This window comes from Cuculus canorus, chromosome 19, assembly GCF_017976375.1.
Source record: "Cuculus canorus isolate bCucCan1 chromosome 19, bCucCan1.pri, whole genome shotgun sequence".
In the NCBI taxonomy this organism is placed as follows: domain Eukaryota; kingdom Metazoa; phylum Chordata; class Aves; order Cuculiformes; family Cuculidae; genus Cuculus; species Cuculus canorus.
In genome coordinates this window covers 5,225,128-5,242,198 of record NC_071419.1, presented here as the reverse complement: position 1 = coordinate 5,242,198, position 17,071 = coordinate 5,225,128, and the positions used below count along the sequence as shown (strand labels likewise).

Below are 17,071 nucleotides of genomic sequence, written 5' to 3'. Positions count from 1 at the left end.
ATCTCCCAGAAATCTTGTGTATATTCTGTTGCTTCCAAGGACTCAATTTAATGTGGTTATGAGCCTCGCAACAGTCAAATCTCTTGCTAATTTGGAGCTTTGGCTCCAGCTCTGCCTGACCTTGCCTTTGGGCTGGGGAAAGGCTGCACACACACGGGATTCCAGCAGACACCTCTGTTCGGCACAGATCACACCGAGCACGAGGTGGTGGTATCATCAAAAAAAAAAAGAATGAATTAATAGCGTCTGGAAAAACACGGCTTGAAAACAACCCATCAGAGCGACATTCTAGCTGATTTGCAAAGAGCACAATTATTTGGATGGATTTTACTTTAGCTTAAATCAAAATCTTCCACGTTTTGTAATAGTAACTCCTTGTATCGCGCCGGGGCTCTCGGGACCTCACTGAAACCCCACAGGGCCGCCATGTTTACGCGGCCCTTCCCTCGCGCTGCTGCGTCTGACGTCACTTCCGGCATAGGGCCGCCGTCTCTTCCGGCCGGGGGTCGCGGTCCCGCCGCCCGGGGTCTGTGTCCCTCTTCCCTCCCCTCCGAAAGGTGCGGTGGGAGTGGGGCAAGGTTAATGGACTCTGACCCTTCCCGGAGCCTTGGTGTGAGGGAAGAGGCCTGGGGGAATTTGCGGTGCCCCGAGGCTCAGGGTGGAGGGCCGAGGCCTGGGGTTAATGGTGCCCTGACCCGCCGTGGAGGCTCAGAGTGGGGCCTGGAGGGGGGGGCTAATGGTGCCCTGGCCCCTCCCGGAGGCTCAGGGTGAGGCCTGGGGGAGGTTAATGGTGCCCTGACCTCTCTTGAAGACTCAGGATGAGGCCTGGGGGAGGGCTAATGGTGCCCTGACCCATCCTTGGACGCTCAGGGTGAGGCCTGGAGGAGGTTAATGGTGTCCTGACTTCCCCTGGAGGCTCAGGGATGGGGCAAGGCCTAGAGGGGTTGTCCGGTGGCCCTGCTGCTCCCATAAGCCATGAGGCCTGGTGTCGGGTTAGTGGTCCTGTGCCGCCCCAAAAAGCGCTCAGGGGTGGAGGGTACAGGGTCCTTGGTGGGTCTTGTTGGCTTTGAGCCCCAAGGGTGAGGGCTGGGCATGGGGTTTGTGGTTCTGTTGCCCCCTCATTGAGCTCAAAAGAGGGAAACAAGCCTTGGTGCTTCTGGTCCTTGCTTTTGGGCCTTCTGCCCTCTCATAAGGGTCACAGAGATGGTGCAAAGCCTGGTGGAGGCTTAATGATTCTAGGAGGAGGTGCTGCACGCCTGCCCCAGGGTTCAAGGCTAGCCAGTGCTGCAGGGAGAAGCAGGATCCTTTCCATCAGGGTGTTTCGAGGGGTCCCAGGCACTGTGAGGCCATGGCAGAGCAGAGGGGATGGCTGCCTTTGTCCTAGCAGTGCTGTGGTGTCCCCAGTGCCAACAGAGGGCACAGCTTTGCAAGGGGCTTCATAAAACACCTGTTCCACACAGCACTTGTGTTTTGTAGGTAGTGAGAAACGAGGACAGTGGCAGTGCACTTGACGGTGGTGATGTGCTCGCATCTTGCTTTGTTCTCTCTTGATCAAAGCCACACAGATGGATTTATTCCGGTAACTTTCAGTCATATTGAGGTGAGAAGATTCAACACTACTATTTTCTGACCTAGCTTTTAGCAGTTCTGCCTAGAGGAGTAGAGTTCAATCCTCTTCTCTGTCGCTTTTCCCCCTAGGCTGTGCTATAGCCCTACAACACCTACACCTGTGCTCCAGCAGCCAGCTTTTTAAGACAGAGAATGTTTAGGGGTTCTGCCCTCTGTCCTCCCTCAAGAAATAAGCTCAGTTTGCATGAAATAACTGTTTCTCGTTTGTTTTAAAGCTAGCTGAACATGTGGTTTGCCTGTCACTGACATCTGAGTCTGAGTGGTTTCACAGAATCACGGAATGGTGGGGGTTGAAAGGGAGATCATCCAGTCCAGCCCTCCTGCTAAAGCAGGTTCACCTCGAGCAGGTTGTGCAGGAACACATCCAGGTGTTGGTGCAAAGCAGAATATAGGCTCGAATGAAGCTATTGTGTTTATGCAGAACCAGTGTGAGGAGAAGCAAAATTTCTGGCTTACTGTTGATGGACAACCATACACTTATAGAAGCAGGGCAGATTAGAAGTTCAATGTGTGAGGTAACTTCATTCAAAGAGTTGTAGATACAGCAGAAAACACATCAACGAGGGAAGCAAGAGAACTTTGGAAGCTCGGTTACCATGAGATGCTAGGAGCAGAAAGCGTTGGTGTCTGCTTTCTAGCAAATGATCTTGAGTTAACTGTGAACAAAAGGGTGATGCTGCTCTCCTTTGTTCGCTCTGCAGATTTGGACAGACCGTTGCCAGGATGTTGGGGTTTCTGAAGAAGCCACTTGTGGTCACTGTGGAGATAAATATGAACCTCGTGGCATTGACTGTGATGGGATTAATAAGCCGTCTTTGGAGGCTTTCCTACCCCCGGGCTGTAGTGTGAGTGTAATAGTTTATTTTCTACTTGAGTGACACAGACTTCTGTTTTTCAAAGATTTGTGAATAAGAACGCAGGAGTGGAAGAGCAGGGCTTGCCTGATGTCAGCCTCTGTAACAGGGTGACAGTGTTGCCCTAATAGAACCTCCCAAGGGGAAGGTAAATGGGCAAAGCCACTGCGCTTCATTGTGTTCTTAGCTTTCTGCCAACAAATCTGTTTCCTTTCTTAGTTTCCCCGCAGCCTGCAGGATGTTTCTAGTTAAATTTGACATATTTCTGCCTCTTGTGCTTCAGTTTTGATGAAGTTTATTATGGCCAATTTGTTTCGCTCTACATGAAGAGGATCTTCTTTGTGGATGACAGCGGCCCACCTTTTGGCCATATGCTGCTTGCTTTGGGAGGTAGGGCATCTCCTGGAATCGAAAAGTATCTGTTGCCTCTTGCTGTGGGAGAGAGAAGTGTATGTTAGAAGTGAGTTGTCAGATTCTGTCTGGGGGAAAACACGAGGCAGCTGAGAGGTTCTGAGGTAGAAAGAATTAGGATTTCCTGTATTTAACTAACTATTGTTAGTTATTAGATTTCCCTAACTATTGTTAGAGGGCTGTCGCGTGAGTACTGGGGAGGTGATGGAGCCATGTATCCATACCTCATTGTTATCGGACCCTTTGGATATAGAGAAAGGTAAGATGAGAACTGCTAGTGAGTAGAAAACATACATTACAAGCTGTCTTTCAGGCCCGAGTTCCTTTCCGTAGCTGAGATGTGCACAACATAGAAGTGTCTGCATGGGAAGGAGAGGTTAAATATGCAGGTAACTTTGTCACTGAGACTGTGTTGTTTCCAATTTATGTTCTTCGTGCGTCTCCACATTATCAAGCACTGCTGCAGGCAAAATGGTACAAAAGAGGACCCTTTTGGGAAAGAGGGCCTTCATTCATGGGGAAGCTATGTGTTTGCGAAATGGTTACAGAAGCAATTTAGAACCAGTTTTTATACTTGTTTTGACTGGAAAAACAGTTGTTGCTTCTGTTGTAGGTTACTTAGGAGGATTTGATGGAAACTTCTTATGGAACAGGATTGGAGCTGGTAAGAGCTGATTGTAACTGTCATTCTTTTGAGAAAGTAAGCAGTATTTCTGCGGCTGACAGATTCCTTTTGCCTGACCAGCGGAAGTAACATGTTATCTGACACCTTCGTTTCTCTTAAATAAATCTTCTGCAGGTCTCCAATAGAAGCTTAAGATGTTAGATTTATACAGCATGGATTTTTTAAATCAGTTAAAACAACTCAAGCAGTACAAGACAGGCAATAAATTACTAAGAGTAGGAGTAAGATTCAACAACTTGTTATAGTCATAAGGAGTTCTGTATTGATCCATCTTCTCTGCAATTAATAGTTTCTGAATTTGTGCTTGCTGTTGTCACCTTTTTCAGAGTATAGCATGAATGTTCCTGTTTGGTCTTTGCGACTCCTGCCAGCCCTGGCTGGTGCTCTCTGTGTGCCTTTAGCATACCAGATTTTGGTGGAACTACAGTTCTCCCACTGTACTGCACTCGGAGCTGCTCTTCTGATTCTCTTAGGTAAGATTATTCCACTGACCCCCATCCTTCATACACAGAGGGAAGGTCCCTTTTCCCCTTGTGAATTTTTAGAGTGCATAAAAGGCTGGACTAGCATGTCCCCACGGAATGCTAACAACACATTGGAGCCCGCTTTCAGCTCTGGCCTGTATGTGGCTCTGCCAAGCCTCTCTGTCCCCTCTGTCCTCCCAGCTCTGCTGTGGGCTGGCATTCTGGGCTTAGGCCTTGTACAAGTTCATTTCATTATTAGGCAAAATGGGCAACCTTAACAGCCTCACAGAAAAAAAGACTATTCTTGCATCCAAGGAGGCCTGTATTCTCTTCCTCAGAGGTTTACAGGATGAGTTTTACAACATACTGTTTTTTAACAGCAGGATGAGCCTACTTTCAGTTGGAGCTCATCAAATTTCTTCATCTCCAGGCTGCAGCAAACAAGTCTGTGTCCTTAGCACCATGATTTGACACCCTTGGTTTTTTTTCTCTGTGGGTCTGAGGTCAGCTGTGTGAAAGGGAAAGAGCCACTCAGCAGCCCGTTAGCAGTCTGATAAGAGAGAACTCTCCTAGCTACCACTGCTCTGAATCTGGTTCAGGGAATCCTGCAGGATGCAGCTCATTGTAGCTCCTTTTCATGAAGATATGTCATCACGCTCACTGCCTGCTGGGGTCACTGCCTTGACTCTTGTCAGGCACCTTTCTGGATTTCCCAGCATTGATTCTCTTTGCCTTTGTAGACAAACACAGCACCTTTATCTGCCTTCTGCCAAACTTTACTACTTGCCCACCTCTTTATCCTTGGAGACAGTTATGGCTGTGTACTTTGCTCTTGCTGGAAGGTTTTAGTCCCTTTAAACCCAGCACCTCCCTATTACAGGCAGTAGATAGCAAGTGAATTGGCTGTCCTTAAAGGGGCAAGTCCTTGTCTTGGGTAACGATGGGATTATCTGAGGTAGCACTTGCCTGTAGATAAGTTTCTCTAATTTTCTGTCTGTGTCTCTTTTCCAACAGAGAATTCTTTGATCACCCAGTCAAGATTCATGCTCCTGGAATCAATATTGATTTTTTTTATCCTACTTGCAGTTTTGTCCTACCTCAAGTTCTACAATTTACAAAGGCACAGGTAAAGCTGGGTTGTCTCCCATCCTTTTGGATATTCTTTTTCTGACATGGACTGTGTGATTTTTTTTCTCTCAGTCACTTCACCATTCTGCAAGTCACTTCATCTATCTGTAAAATCCAATGCTTTGACCTCTTGTAAGGGTGTCCCAGAAGTTTCCTCTACTGAGCAGTATTAAAGACTGTTGTAATTGGTAGCAAGGTTGTCTTTTATTTTACAATAAAACCAAAATCACTGATGATAACAGGTCACTTGGGACTCCTTTGTTACTGTTCACAGGCACTGAATTTAGAGGTCTTTGTCTTTTTTCTGGTAACTTCACATGTTCTCTGATCCTTGCAGAGGGTAAAGTAATCTTTAGTACAGTAAAATTATCTTTAAACTGAGCTCATCAAGTGATGTAATACGTTTCTTTTTTTCTGTAGTATGCTGGGAGCGTTCAGTTTTCCTTTCAGGATGCAGAGAAGTAAATTTAAAAACACCCAGTGGGTCAGGGCTGAAAGCTGATGGCGTGGGAGGTTCAGAATGAGATATCTCTGGGCAGAGTAAGGAATAGGGGAGTCCTGCAAGTTTTTTCAAGTTAAATTACCTCAATTCAGATTCCGAAGAAAGTGCCCGGATCTCACCGTAACGTCCTTTTCTTTGTGCTTTTATTGAAGTTCCTTCTCTGGGAGCTGGTGGTTTTGGCTTTTCTTGACTGGAGTAGCTTGTTCTTGTGCGGTTGGGTAAGTCATGGTGTCTGTCTTTGTTTTAGTAAGCTGACTTTCTTGCCTGCCATCTGAGGTATCAGTGGATTTTGAAGACTGATTCTTGGTGCTTCTCTAAGCAGATATCTCTGGGACTGTTTAGTGAGTTGGGTTATTGCTGTGGAGAGGACATCAATTCACGGTGGGCAACACCAGGCGTTAGAGGGTACTGTCCAAGAACAAAACGCATTTCTCAGTGATGGCTCTATGTTACACATTAGCATCTGCATTTCACCTCTATTTGCCCCAAGCTTCAGTAAGTTTGATTTTAGGGACTGTGCTTTGTGATTTGCTACCAAGAATGTTTCCTCTCACTGCTGTTGGTTAATGTAATTAGCAAACAAGTGATATCTTCTGCTGTCAAAGCCACAAGGCTTATTTATCTTGTTGTACCAAACTTGTCATTAATCTAAGTCCTTGGACTTTAATGCATCCTTATGTTTAAGAGAAAGTTTGAATGTTTATGTCTTGTATTAGGATGATGCTCTTATGATTATGAACACTTTAACCGTGTTCATTTTTTATGCACTCTTTTCTCAGAGTGAAATATATGGGCCTGTTTACCTATATACTGCTCTTGACCATCGCAGGACTCCACTTCTGGCACATGATAGGGGACCAGAACTTGTCAAATGTAGGTAGCAGAGCGTGCAAAATATATTCTGTGTCACTTTTCAGTACAGGAGCCTTGCAAGCCCACAGATAACAGTGCTGTTTGTAGCGGGGTTTTGTACTAAGATTCTTTGCCATAGTCTGCAAACCCTCTTGTCATAGAACAGTTTCCCAGCTCAGTTGCAGGGGAAGCTTGAGTTAAGTTTAAGAAAAACACGCGTGTGTGACTGGCTTTTCTGCTCTCGTCTGTGTCTCGGTGATTTGTGGCTAAAAAACCTTCACTGTTTCACATACCTCCTGATAGCTCCACTTCAGATCTTGGTGGAAGTTATCCAGCTGTCCATGAAGTCATAGCTGAATGACAGTGGCTGGGGAAACTTAAAAAAGACAAACAAAACAAGCAAAGTACACTGCTGTTTTTAATATTTTTAATATCTGGAGCATGAAACTAGTGAGTTCTCTGTGTTCTTCTAGGTTGCCTTGCTGTGCCATTTTCTAGCTCGGGGACTGGCCCTCGTCATCATGCCGGTGGCGATGTACCTGTCCTTCTTCTATGTGCACTTGATTTTGCTGTATCGCTCTGGGCCTCATGACCAGATTATGACAAGCGCATTCCAAGCCAGCTTGGAGGTAAAGGAAACGTGGTCATGAAACTGATTCATTATGGAGAAGAGGGGGAAGTCTGTCTTGTATTCACTGTTAGAAGAAGGTGTGCAATCTTGTTCCTTTGATCGTGCATGTTTGTACCTTTTATCTCATTTAACTATTTTGCTGCTGTAGGACTGCTTTAAGATGAAGCATTGATGGCTGAAATACTAATAGCAGATAAAAAGCTTTTCCCAGTTATCCAAGAACAATATATTTGCTCTTCTACTGAAGATTTGTCCCTTCCTAGAGGAAACGCCCCAGAAGTAGATACAGTATCAAACTCTTACATCATGATGTTGTATACTACAGGATGATAGTATGCTTTTCTTTAGAAGAGGGGTTAATCTGTCTTTAGAACAGCATGGCTTTAGGGTGTTCCCTAGGACCCTGTAGTCTTTCAGGTGTTGGTGCATTTACTGTTGGCGAAGCATGGTGCTGCAACTGAGAAGGCATTGTGCTAGGATGTTGCTCTTTTAAAGTGACAAGTGACCCTTAATACAGTTTGAACAGTGCCTGGGTTGTTTCTTCTTTCCACTCACCCCTATCGTTACATTTTTCAGGGTGGGCTGGCTCGAATCACTCAGGGTCAGCCCTTAGAGGTGGCCTACGGCTCTCAGATTACTCTGCGGAATGTGCTGGGCAAGCCCATGCAGTGCTGGCTTCATTCTCACACGAATACTTACCCCATCAGGTGAGGAATTTGGCTGGGTCAAATTGTTAGGGTGAAAGCATGCTCTGGTTCTTCACCCACCAACCAAGTATCTCTGTTTGGGTCCTGGCAATCTCTTTGTTAATCCTTTGGAGCCCACTGTGGAGTTACGGATTCTCTGTGCTCTGTAGGAGTGGAGCCAGCGATCTGGTGCTGGTTTGTATCGCTGTGAGGACAGCAGTGGGCTGTTACACACCTGTGGGGTTTTTAATCTTCTGTACAGGTATGAGAATGGCCGAGGTAGTTCCCATCAACAGCAGGTGACCTGCTATCCCTTCAAGGATGTGAACAACTGGTGGATTGTCAAAGATCCTGGAATGTGAGTATGCAAGAGATCTAAATGCCCAGCTGCTGAAAGCATATCTTCTACACACTTTCAAAATGTAACCAGGGCATGGCTTGAACTGACATAACTGTCTCTGCTTATGGGCATGGAGGCCGTGTGTGATCCTGACACAATAATTCCAGCTCTAGTTGGTAAGGGCAGCTCTTTGCACAGTCCTGCTCAATGTGGTAGAAGCATTACTGAGGACTGCAAAACTGTCCTCAGTACTGCTCCTGCTGCAGCATGGGCCGTGCTGTGCACAAAGGGAACTTTAAAGACTTATGAGGCCAGTGGGAACTCTTCAGGTGCTTTGCATGAAAGGGAAGTTCTTCTTTTTGGAGTGTGTGAGGCATGGCATTAGAGTGTCTTAATGAGTTTTGTCAGACTCGAATGGGTCTTAGAAGAGAGTAAAAGTCACTTTTACAGAATGAGTATTTCTTTGTATTTGAAGTGTGGGATGAGCTGTAGAATCTGCCTTATCAGGAGGGATTCCAAATGCATGTTTGTGTCTGAGAGGCCTGGTTTGTACTGAAGTGTTTTGCATTGTAACTGTCAGTGGAGGGCAGGACTCTTGTTTCTTACAGTTTTGCCAGTAAAAGCCTTTGTGTGATATCATTTCATACTGATCAAAAAGTTGGTTTTATGTGGCTCTGGGAACTGCATAAAGAGTCCTGACAGAGGTCTGTGTGCCGTTATAAATCACGTTGGGAAAGTTTGTAGTGCAAACCTTTTAAGCAGGGACTCTACAAGAAGTGCCGTGTCTTAAAATTCTTCAAATTCAACACACTTAAGAGCCCTGGAGGATGCAAAGTCCTTCTATAAAACAGTAAAATACTGACAGCAGTTAGGTGAACTGCAATGTTCCCCCTTGCCGAAGCGTGCCTTAGCCCTGTCCAGAAGCAAGATGAGAATTTGGTCTTCGTGGTAGAGATAATGATTGATCTCTTATGATCCTGCCAAAAGTGACATCAGTGGTAGTACGAACACCTGCCAGGCGTCGTTAAAGTGCTTCCTCATTTCACAGAAACCACCAAACAGCCGTGTGATGAGAATAATCTGAACTCTGTCCTGCCTGGCCTAGATTCAGACCACTGACCTAATAGCCGAGGTGCTGGTATCCCGTTACCTATCCTCTGAGTCAGTCTGCCCTTAACTCATCTTTGATGTGACGAGCTTTGTTCCCATTTTGGTGCAAACTATAGATTGTTTTAATTTCCCATCTTACTGCCTAAATGTCCCTGCATGCAGCTCCTTGACCTAACAGTTTGGTCATGATAGGGTTGCATTATACGTAAAGAAGAATGTAACCACTTCCTCTTGGGTGTCGCTCTGCCAGGCAGCAGCTGGTGGTGAGTAACCCACCCCGTCCTGTCAGACATGGACACATCGTGCAGCTGGTCCACGGCATCACGACGCGGTACCTCAACACGTAAGTATTTCCCTCATCCTCTGCCGTGCCTGCTGGTTCATTCTGCTTTACTGTCGCTCAGAGTAACTATTCAGGGGTTGAAGTGAAGCAACCCTTGCATTCAGATGTGCTATAAACTGCCTGTTATTTATGGATTCATTAAATGGTGGAGGTAGAAGGGCCTTTGGTTCGTTACCTAAGCCATCCGTGTTGCCTAGAGAAAGGATCCTGTATGCTTATTTATCTTTTGCAGTTGACTTGCAGTGGGATTTGATATTGGTCACAGTGGCTGCTACCTGTTTCTAGTCTTCTCTTCTAGTGGCCTTTAAAGGGGACACTGGTGGATTTCCCCAGGTTAGCTATTCCCAGTAGTTCTGTGGCTTCCTTCACCGCCTCTGCTCTGGGCAGTATTTGTGTGACTATTAACCCAAAGTCAATTGCTCTGACTTTGATGGCGTACTGCTGCATGAAGGATGTGCTCTGAAAGTTAGGAAGATGTGTTGGGGAATCCAGTGTGCTGTGGCTGATTGCCATGGATTCTTGTCTGTCTTGCAAAGACCACAGTATGAAATTGCCTCCTGACTACTTCCCAAAGGGCGTCTATGAGTGCTTGAATATCACTCAGATTAGGAAGGGTGTTGTTCTGATCTTGGGTTTTTGCTGTGACCCTTCCAAAACTAATTTGTTCTTTATTGGAAACCCCAGTGAACAGCGTCTCTGTTTGTCACAATCAGTGCTTGTTCTCCAGCCTGGCAGAGCAGGCATCTGCATTGGCTTCCTCTGAGCTTGTTCCTGGCAGCTCTTGGTAGTGGGGAGTGTTCTCTTTCAGGGTAAACACTGCAATCTGTATAAATGAGTTACTTTTTGCTTTATTACTGAATCTGGTCTAAGCCAATTCAGTACCTTTATAGGGTTTGGGTTTGGTTTTCATATGAATTTGGCAAATGATGTTGGAGGTCTTGCTTTACTTGTCTCCTAGGCATGATGTTGCTGCCCCTCTTAGCCCCCACTCCCAGGAAGTTTCCTGCTATATTGATTATAACATCTCTATGCCAGCACAGAACCTCTGGAGAGTGGTGAGTGGTCAAAGCAAAGGGAGGATCTCATTACGTTCCAGCAGAGACAGCTTAGACAACGTGAGGATCAAAAGATGTCTTTCTGTTGTAGGAGATTGTAAATCGGGAGTCTGACACAGATGTGTGGAAGACAATTCTGTCAGAAGTGAGATTTGTCCATGTGAACACTTCTGCAGTGCTAAAGGCAAGTGGCTTTCTGTTTATTTGCCTATAGCTTTTACTCCATGCAGTTCTTGTAATCTCATAAACTACTGATCTCTCTGCTCTGAAATGCTTAAACCACTAAAGCAAGTAACCAAATAAATAAAAGGAAACAATTGACATGCTTCATTAGGTAAAAGAGCAGTGTGTGTTTCAGGTGGTCCTATTCACACTTCATTCCTTTTAGCTTTAGTAGCTGTCCTGCTACTCAGGTTGTTGGGACCGCTGTACACAACGGAGTCTGTGTGCAGTATGTGACAGCAGCTGGAACAGTTTACTGAGTGTGCCAGAGTCGCTAACTTTAGGGCTGTTGCATTTCTTGAGACAGTATTGCATGGTGACTCTTCACTTTCTAGAGGTTGCTTTCTGTCATCCACTGCTCTGGCAGGGCCTCAGATCCTCCATCTTGAAGTTCAGATTGACAGGACTGTGAGTTTACAGTCATCTTTCACTTTCAGCTCAGTGGAGCATCTTTACCTGAGTGGGGATACCGGCAGCTGGAGGTGGTTGGAGAGAAGCTATCCAAAGGCTACCACCAGAGCATGGTGTGGAACGTGGAAGAGCACAGATATGGGAAAAGTATGCCTCAGCCGTGTTCTCAAAGCAGTTTTCTGTGATGGGTGGACACTGCATGTTGGTGGGAAGATGGTACCCTGTGAATATGTGTGTGTGTTCATCAGGATCTGGCTCTATCAGGATGTCAGATCCTTAGAGCACTCCTGCAGTTGGACTTGGTGTTGGAGTGGAGCTCCCAGGAGTGTGAGGAGCCAGTGGTGAATTCTATGTGCGCTCTCCCCTTTCTAGCTTTGTACCTCTTTGTTGGTTATTTCTGAGCTGTGCTGTTTTCTTCCAGGCCAAGAGCAAAAAGAGAGGGAAGTGGAACTCCACTCTCCTACACAGATGGACATAAGTAAAAACCTCAGCTTCATGGCAAAGTTCACAGAATTGCAAGTAAGTATCTTGTTATTCCCTTCATCTTTCCTTCTGCTGCAGAGCTGGGACAGGAGCATTTCTGCAGACTCTGAGCCTGAGGATTCATTGTTTATTCTATGCCGATAGAGTAGTTTGGCTTCCTCACTGGAAAAAAATATCTCTGAATTCACTTGGAAGGGCAGCAGAGACCTGCGCTGTTAAGCAACAAATTCCCAAGTGATTGTGTAAAACAAGGGGGAGGAGGATCATTTGGGCACCCAGAAACTGTCTGGAACTGAACTGCAGTATGTTGTAAATGCAGTCAGTAGTGTTGATGCCTCTGACTGATGCTGTAGAAATCCACTGCTTGTATAAGAACAAAACAAAATCATTGTATTGCTCAGTATCCAGTATGAAATGTGCAAAGTCTTTCTCCAGTCCCACCTTAAGAAGTTAACATCTGACATCTGTTCACCCATGCCTGCTATCCCACTCATCTATCCAATTCTCAGAGCCGCCTTTTATTCTTTTCTAGTGGAAAATACTCACATTAAAAAATGAAGACACAGAACATAAGTACAGCTCCTCTGCTCTTGACTGGATCACAATGGATACAAATATTGCCTACTGGCTCCATCCAACCTCTGGTGTAAGTACGAGAGGCAGAAGTAAACATGAACCCAGTGAAGAAAGCAGACTTCAGTTCAGATGTGAGCTCTGTCAATGATAGCAGAGCTGCAGTTCCAGCCAAAGGACTGCTCCAGGATAGGCTTTTCCTGTGTTAATGTATTTTCCCAGAGGGTTGGAGGGTTTTTTTTTTTGGCAGGTGATACAGCTTTGACAGCAGTTGCTTTTAATTAAATCATGTCTTATCGCATGTTTGGTTTTGGGTTTTTTTTTCTGTAAAGGAAAACAGCAGTTTAATCATTTCCATTATTGATTCCATTTAGAAGATGAGTTCATCTCCCATAGCATCTTTTAAATGTCTTACATTACAAATAGTCTTGAGGCAGTGAAGTTTATCAACTTGCTTTGTTCCAGGAAAGATCAGGTTACTAGCCAGGCGCATGCTGAAGTTTAATTTAGCAAAGCTGGGTAGGTAATATTTAAACTTCCCTAAAAGAACAGCAGCGTGTTTCTACTTCTGGCTTAGACCATCTTCTGTTCTGCAGGCCCAGATCCACCTCCTTGGGAATGTTGTCACCTGGGCTTCAGCTAACATTGCTGCCTTGGTCTACACATGCCTGTCCCTGTGGTACTTGATACGACGACGAAGGAAGATTTATGACATTCCTGAAGGTCTGATGCCTTTGTGTGTGTGTGTCGAGGTGGGAGGGAGGTTGTCCCTTGTTCTGCTACACTTTAATGACCCTTTTTTGCAACTATGTACTTGGCTACGCCAGTGCTACTAACCCTGACATTTTATAAGGGACACACAAGTGTCTAGAGTAGCCCATGATGGTCATCACAATGTGTCCATCATCTCATGAAACAGGCAGCATAATTGAATCATTCCTTGGAAATCTCCAGATATCAGATTTGCGTTCTATTGAGCCCTTTTGTGAAGATTTAGAAGAGGTAGGGATCAGCCATGTAAGGAGGGGTTTATCTTAGATGTGTTGGTTCTAGCCCAGGTACAATCTCTTGTGTGGCTGGGTGGCTTTACACTGACCCTCTGGCAGTATATTCTGTTGTGCTGCTGTGAAACAGCTTCCTGTTGGCTGTAATCTGTCTGGATGGTGCTTCATAAAAGCATGAAAAAACGTAACTCTTTGCCTCCCTTGAGTGTGGTTCGGTTAAAGGCTTTGTTAGCACAGCCTGCAGAGAGCGGGCAAAAAACACACCATGCAAGCAGGCAACCTCTTACAGACTTCAGTTTCCAGCGACAGTGCTTTGCAGCGGTCTCTCCTGTCTCCTGCAGACGCGTGGCGGCTGTGGGTGTCAGCCGGGGGGATCTGCATTGGAGGCTGGGCTGTGAATTACCTGCCCTTCTTCCTGATGGAGAAAACGCTTTTCCTGTACCACTACCTGCCTGCCCTCACATTCCAGGTTCTCCTGATTCCCATCGTCTTGCAGCACCTTGGCAATCACCTCTGCAGGTATTTGGGTTTGACAGATGGGCAGATACAGACGAGAAATGGTGCAGTTCTATTCTCTGCCATTGTCACCTGGGCAAGTTCCTTCAGGGAAAGCAGCTATTTTTCCCAGCCATGCTATCCTTTGGCATTTGCCTTTAGGAAAGATAGGCCAGATCTAGCTCTTCCTTTTGGATGTTTGGCCAGCCTCGATGTAACTTGAGTGCTCTCTGCCATCCCAGATCTCTGCTTCTCAAAAGCATGTTCGGTGCCCTGATCGTAGCCTGGTTTTCCTCTGTTTACCTGGTCTACTGCACATTCAGCCCTGTGACCTACGGGGAGCCCTCGCTGTCTGCCACCGAACTCAAGGACTTGCGCTGGAAGGACAGCTGGAACATCCTCATCCGAAAACAGTAACTGTTAGAGACTTGTTATAGCCAAAAGGAAACACCCTTTATGCAAAGCCAAGATTTATTGTTAGTACAGTTGAAATCTTTAACAGTCTGATAGTGGTCCAGATCCGAGTATTACAGAAAAAGAAAATAAAAGAGCGCTGTTACAAAAAATAGGTCTCACTGGTTACATAGCTGTTAGAAGCACAATTCCCAGTCTCTGGCCTTATTACATTCACCCTTCCGCTGCCCCTCAGGGTCTGAAGGCTGCTGACTTTGGACAACAGCATCCCAGCCCTTTGCATGCTACAAGGGTTTCTTCTCTTCCCTGGGAGTATGATGTTGATGGTTTCTTCCTTCTTGCATTACATTGTGCTTCACTATTTTGTTTCCTGGCAACCTGGTCTGCAATTCCATGTAACAAGTTACTATAAATGGATATTCTCCAAGGTATCAGATACTTTTCTTTGTTTTTCCTAAAAACTGGTTTTCCCAGCTTCAAAGTTTATACATTAACAATCAGTAATCAGCCCCGCAGGCTTCAGCACCGTCCCATGACTATTCCTCAACAATGCGTTCTTCACCCCTGCTTTCACTGCGCTGCAGTCATCCCTATTTCAGTACATGACAGCACTCAGTTTATAAATAGTTCATTCTGCATAGAATAATGACTCGTTACTAATATCTATGTATAATCATTTGGCATAACTATCATTTTTAGGACACTAAGCAAAAATAAAACAAGTAGACATTTAGAAATTGCTGTTGGAGCTAAACCCGCAGGCAGGCTGAACAGCCAGCAGAACCCTTTGGCAGTGTTCTGCTGAAGCCTGTGACCCACAGCGACTGCAGTTACCAGGCTGTAGGGTTAGTCCTCACATCCCATCCAAAGAGGACTTGAAGCAAGGGAGAACAGATCACACTGCTCTAACTCGCACGGGCAGGTTCTGGGTAAAACCATTGCCCGTGCCCTGAACTGCACCAGCAGAGGCCTTCACAGAGTAGGGGACTGTGCAAGAGACAGAATGGGATCACCAAGCAGCAATTTGTCACAGCTCTGTACAAGCATTTATGCCACATCTGATGTTTTTCCCATGTGGCTGCAGCAGCAGGATCCTGATCCAGCACAAGGATGGCCAGGAGCAGCAGTGTTAGAGCAGGGTGCTTTTTACTGCAGTTCCTCACTGCTCTGACAAGTGCCATTCAAGGCTGCTCAGGGCTCCTCGCCCCCAAGGAACGATGATGTCACTTGGTTTTGGTGACTGTCTTGCCCCTACTTAAATCAGCCCTCATGACTCGTGCATCAAGCGCAGTAATTCATACTCCCAGTCTGTCACCCTGAGCTGCACAGCACCCAGCAGCAGTTCCAAAATGACCTGCTTTCTCCTCGGCATTAGCGATGCGTTGCTGGGCTGTGGAGGGCAACAACAAATAACGAACTTAACCAAATTCCAGTGTTAAAGAGACCACAGGGATGAAAGTGCAGACTGCATTTTTAAAGGGTTTTGGGTTTATTTTGCTCTTAACGCTTCAGCCATTACAGAACTAAAGCTAACGAGTCTGAGTTGAGGGGAGAAAGAAAACTGTTGGGTATCAGCACCTCCAGAGGAGCTCCTATCTGTACCTTTGTGCTGGCAGAATGCCACAGCACTAATACCTTTATATAAAATGGTCATTTCTGGTCACTGTTTGTTCATTCATTTATTAGACAAAATAACACCTCCACACCAACACAGCCAGACCCTGGTTTTAGAAAACTAGCAAATATGAAAAAATTCCTCTTAATAATATTTCCCTCCACCCCCATTCTTAAAATTACACCGTAAGTCCAGACTCAAGGATACCCCAGGGACAGTTCAACGGCCCAACCGGCACTTCATTCCAGAACTCTTTCCAAAAGTTTGATGTTGCTGCTCTATCACTTATCTGGGATAACCTACAGAAGCTGGGATATCACTGTTTATTCTTCCAGCCTCTTTTCTGCTCTTTTGAGACAACCAGACATTCTTGCGTTTAAAATGCCTGCAAGGCGACTGCTCTGACCCTGTGAGGGCAGGAGCGTGTCCAGAGCACTATTTGTGCCGTTTGAAGGAGGATCCTGCACTCGCAGCTTGCCTCCTTCCTGCTCTGACCACCCAGCTCTGGACGCGGACGGATTCCGCCCAGCAGAATCTGCAACCAGCAGTACGGAAGTGCCCACAAAGACACTAATACTGACAAGGTCAGCTTTCTGTTTCCATGAGCAACACAACCCAGTTGGAGCTCACACATTCAATAACTCTGCTAAAGGAGACTACTTGGGTACAAAAATTGATCATACTGTGTAGCAAGGAGCTTAGAAAGGAATAAATTAGGCATCAGACTCACACCACCTCTTGGGCCCGTCCCCTGTGATGGGCTGCAAGTTCCCATTTGTCCCAGACAGTCTCTGGTTTGTGTCTATCCCAAGGGAGTTTCCTCTGCCGGTCAGTCCTGCCCTCGCACACTGCTACAGGAGAGGGAGGCTGGCCAGCGCGAAGGCAGTGCTGGGCCTCAAGGTCCCAACAGGGTGGAGAAGATAAGGACTGCCCTTGCTTGTTAAAACTAACAGGGTGTGACCTAGTCTTGGCTAAAGAGACTGGCATTTCTTTGGAGAAAACAGGCAGATCATTTCCTGCCAAGGAAGATCATTACCAGGGACATGGGGTATCTTGTTAATCGCCTGGTAGTGCTTAAATTTCAGGGCAGACTTCAATCTCATTTTGAATATTAAAAAAAGGCGAGTAGCACTGCCTTTAACTGGTTCATTGAGTAACATCGTA

The 17,071-nt window shown here is 45.9% G+C and overlaps 1 protein-coding gene across 1 annotated transcript; it reads left to right on the top strand.

Annotated features, from left to right (window-relative positions):
* The first annotated feature begins 458 nt into the window (after positions 1-458).
* On the top strand, positions 459-17,067 carry POMT1 (protein O-mannosyltransferase 1). Its single transcript, XM_054084188.1, has 21 exons — positions 459-557; positions 1,477-1,600; positions 2,331-2,474; positions 2,767-2,873; positions 3,508-3,558; positions 3,906-4,052; positions 5,058-5,169; positions 5,826-5,891; positions 6,453-6,546; positions 6,999-7,154; positions 7,733-7,863; positions 8,105-8,200; positions 9,543-9,635; positions 10,594-10,690; positions 10,782-10,874; positions 11,350-11,470; positions 11,745-11,842; positions 12,339-12,452; positions 12,976-13,102; positions 13,725-13,902; positions 14,121-17,067. Exons 3-21 carry the CDS (start codon positions 2,353-2,355, stop codon positions 14,293-14,295), a joined length of 2,178 nt encoding a protein of 725 aa, XP_053940163.1. The 5' UTR covers positions 459-557; positions 1,477-1,600; positions 2,331-2,352; the 3' UTR covers positions 14,296-17,067.
* The last annotated feature ends 4 nt before the right edge of the window (positions 17,068-17,071 follow it).

What these genes read in the sequence shown, in the direction of transcription:
- POMT1 (XM_054084188.1), top strand. Translation starts at nt 2,353, where the DNA reads ATGTTGGGGTTTCTGAAGAAGCCACTTGTGGTCACTGTGGAGATAAAT. An exon ending in ATGGAACAGGATTGGAGCTG is followed by an intron (nt 3,559 to 3,905) that starts GTAAGAGCTGAT and finishes CACCTTTTTCAG; the next exon opens with AGTATAGCATGAATGTTCCT. An exon ending in GCTTGTTCTTGTGCGGTTGG is followed by an intron (nt 5,892 to 6,452) that starts GTAAGTCATGGT and finishes CTCTTTTCTCAG; the next exon opens with AGTGAAATATATGGGCCTGT.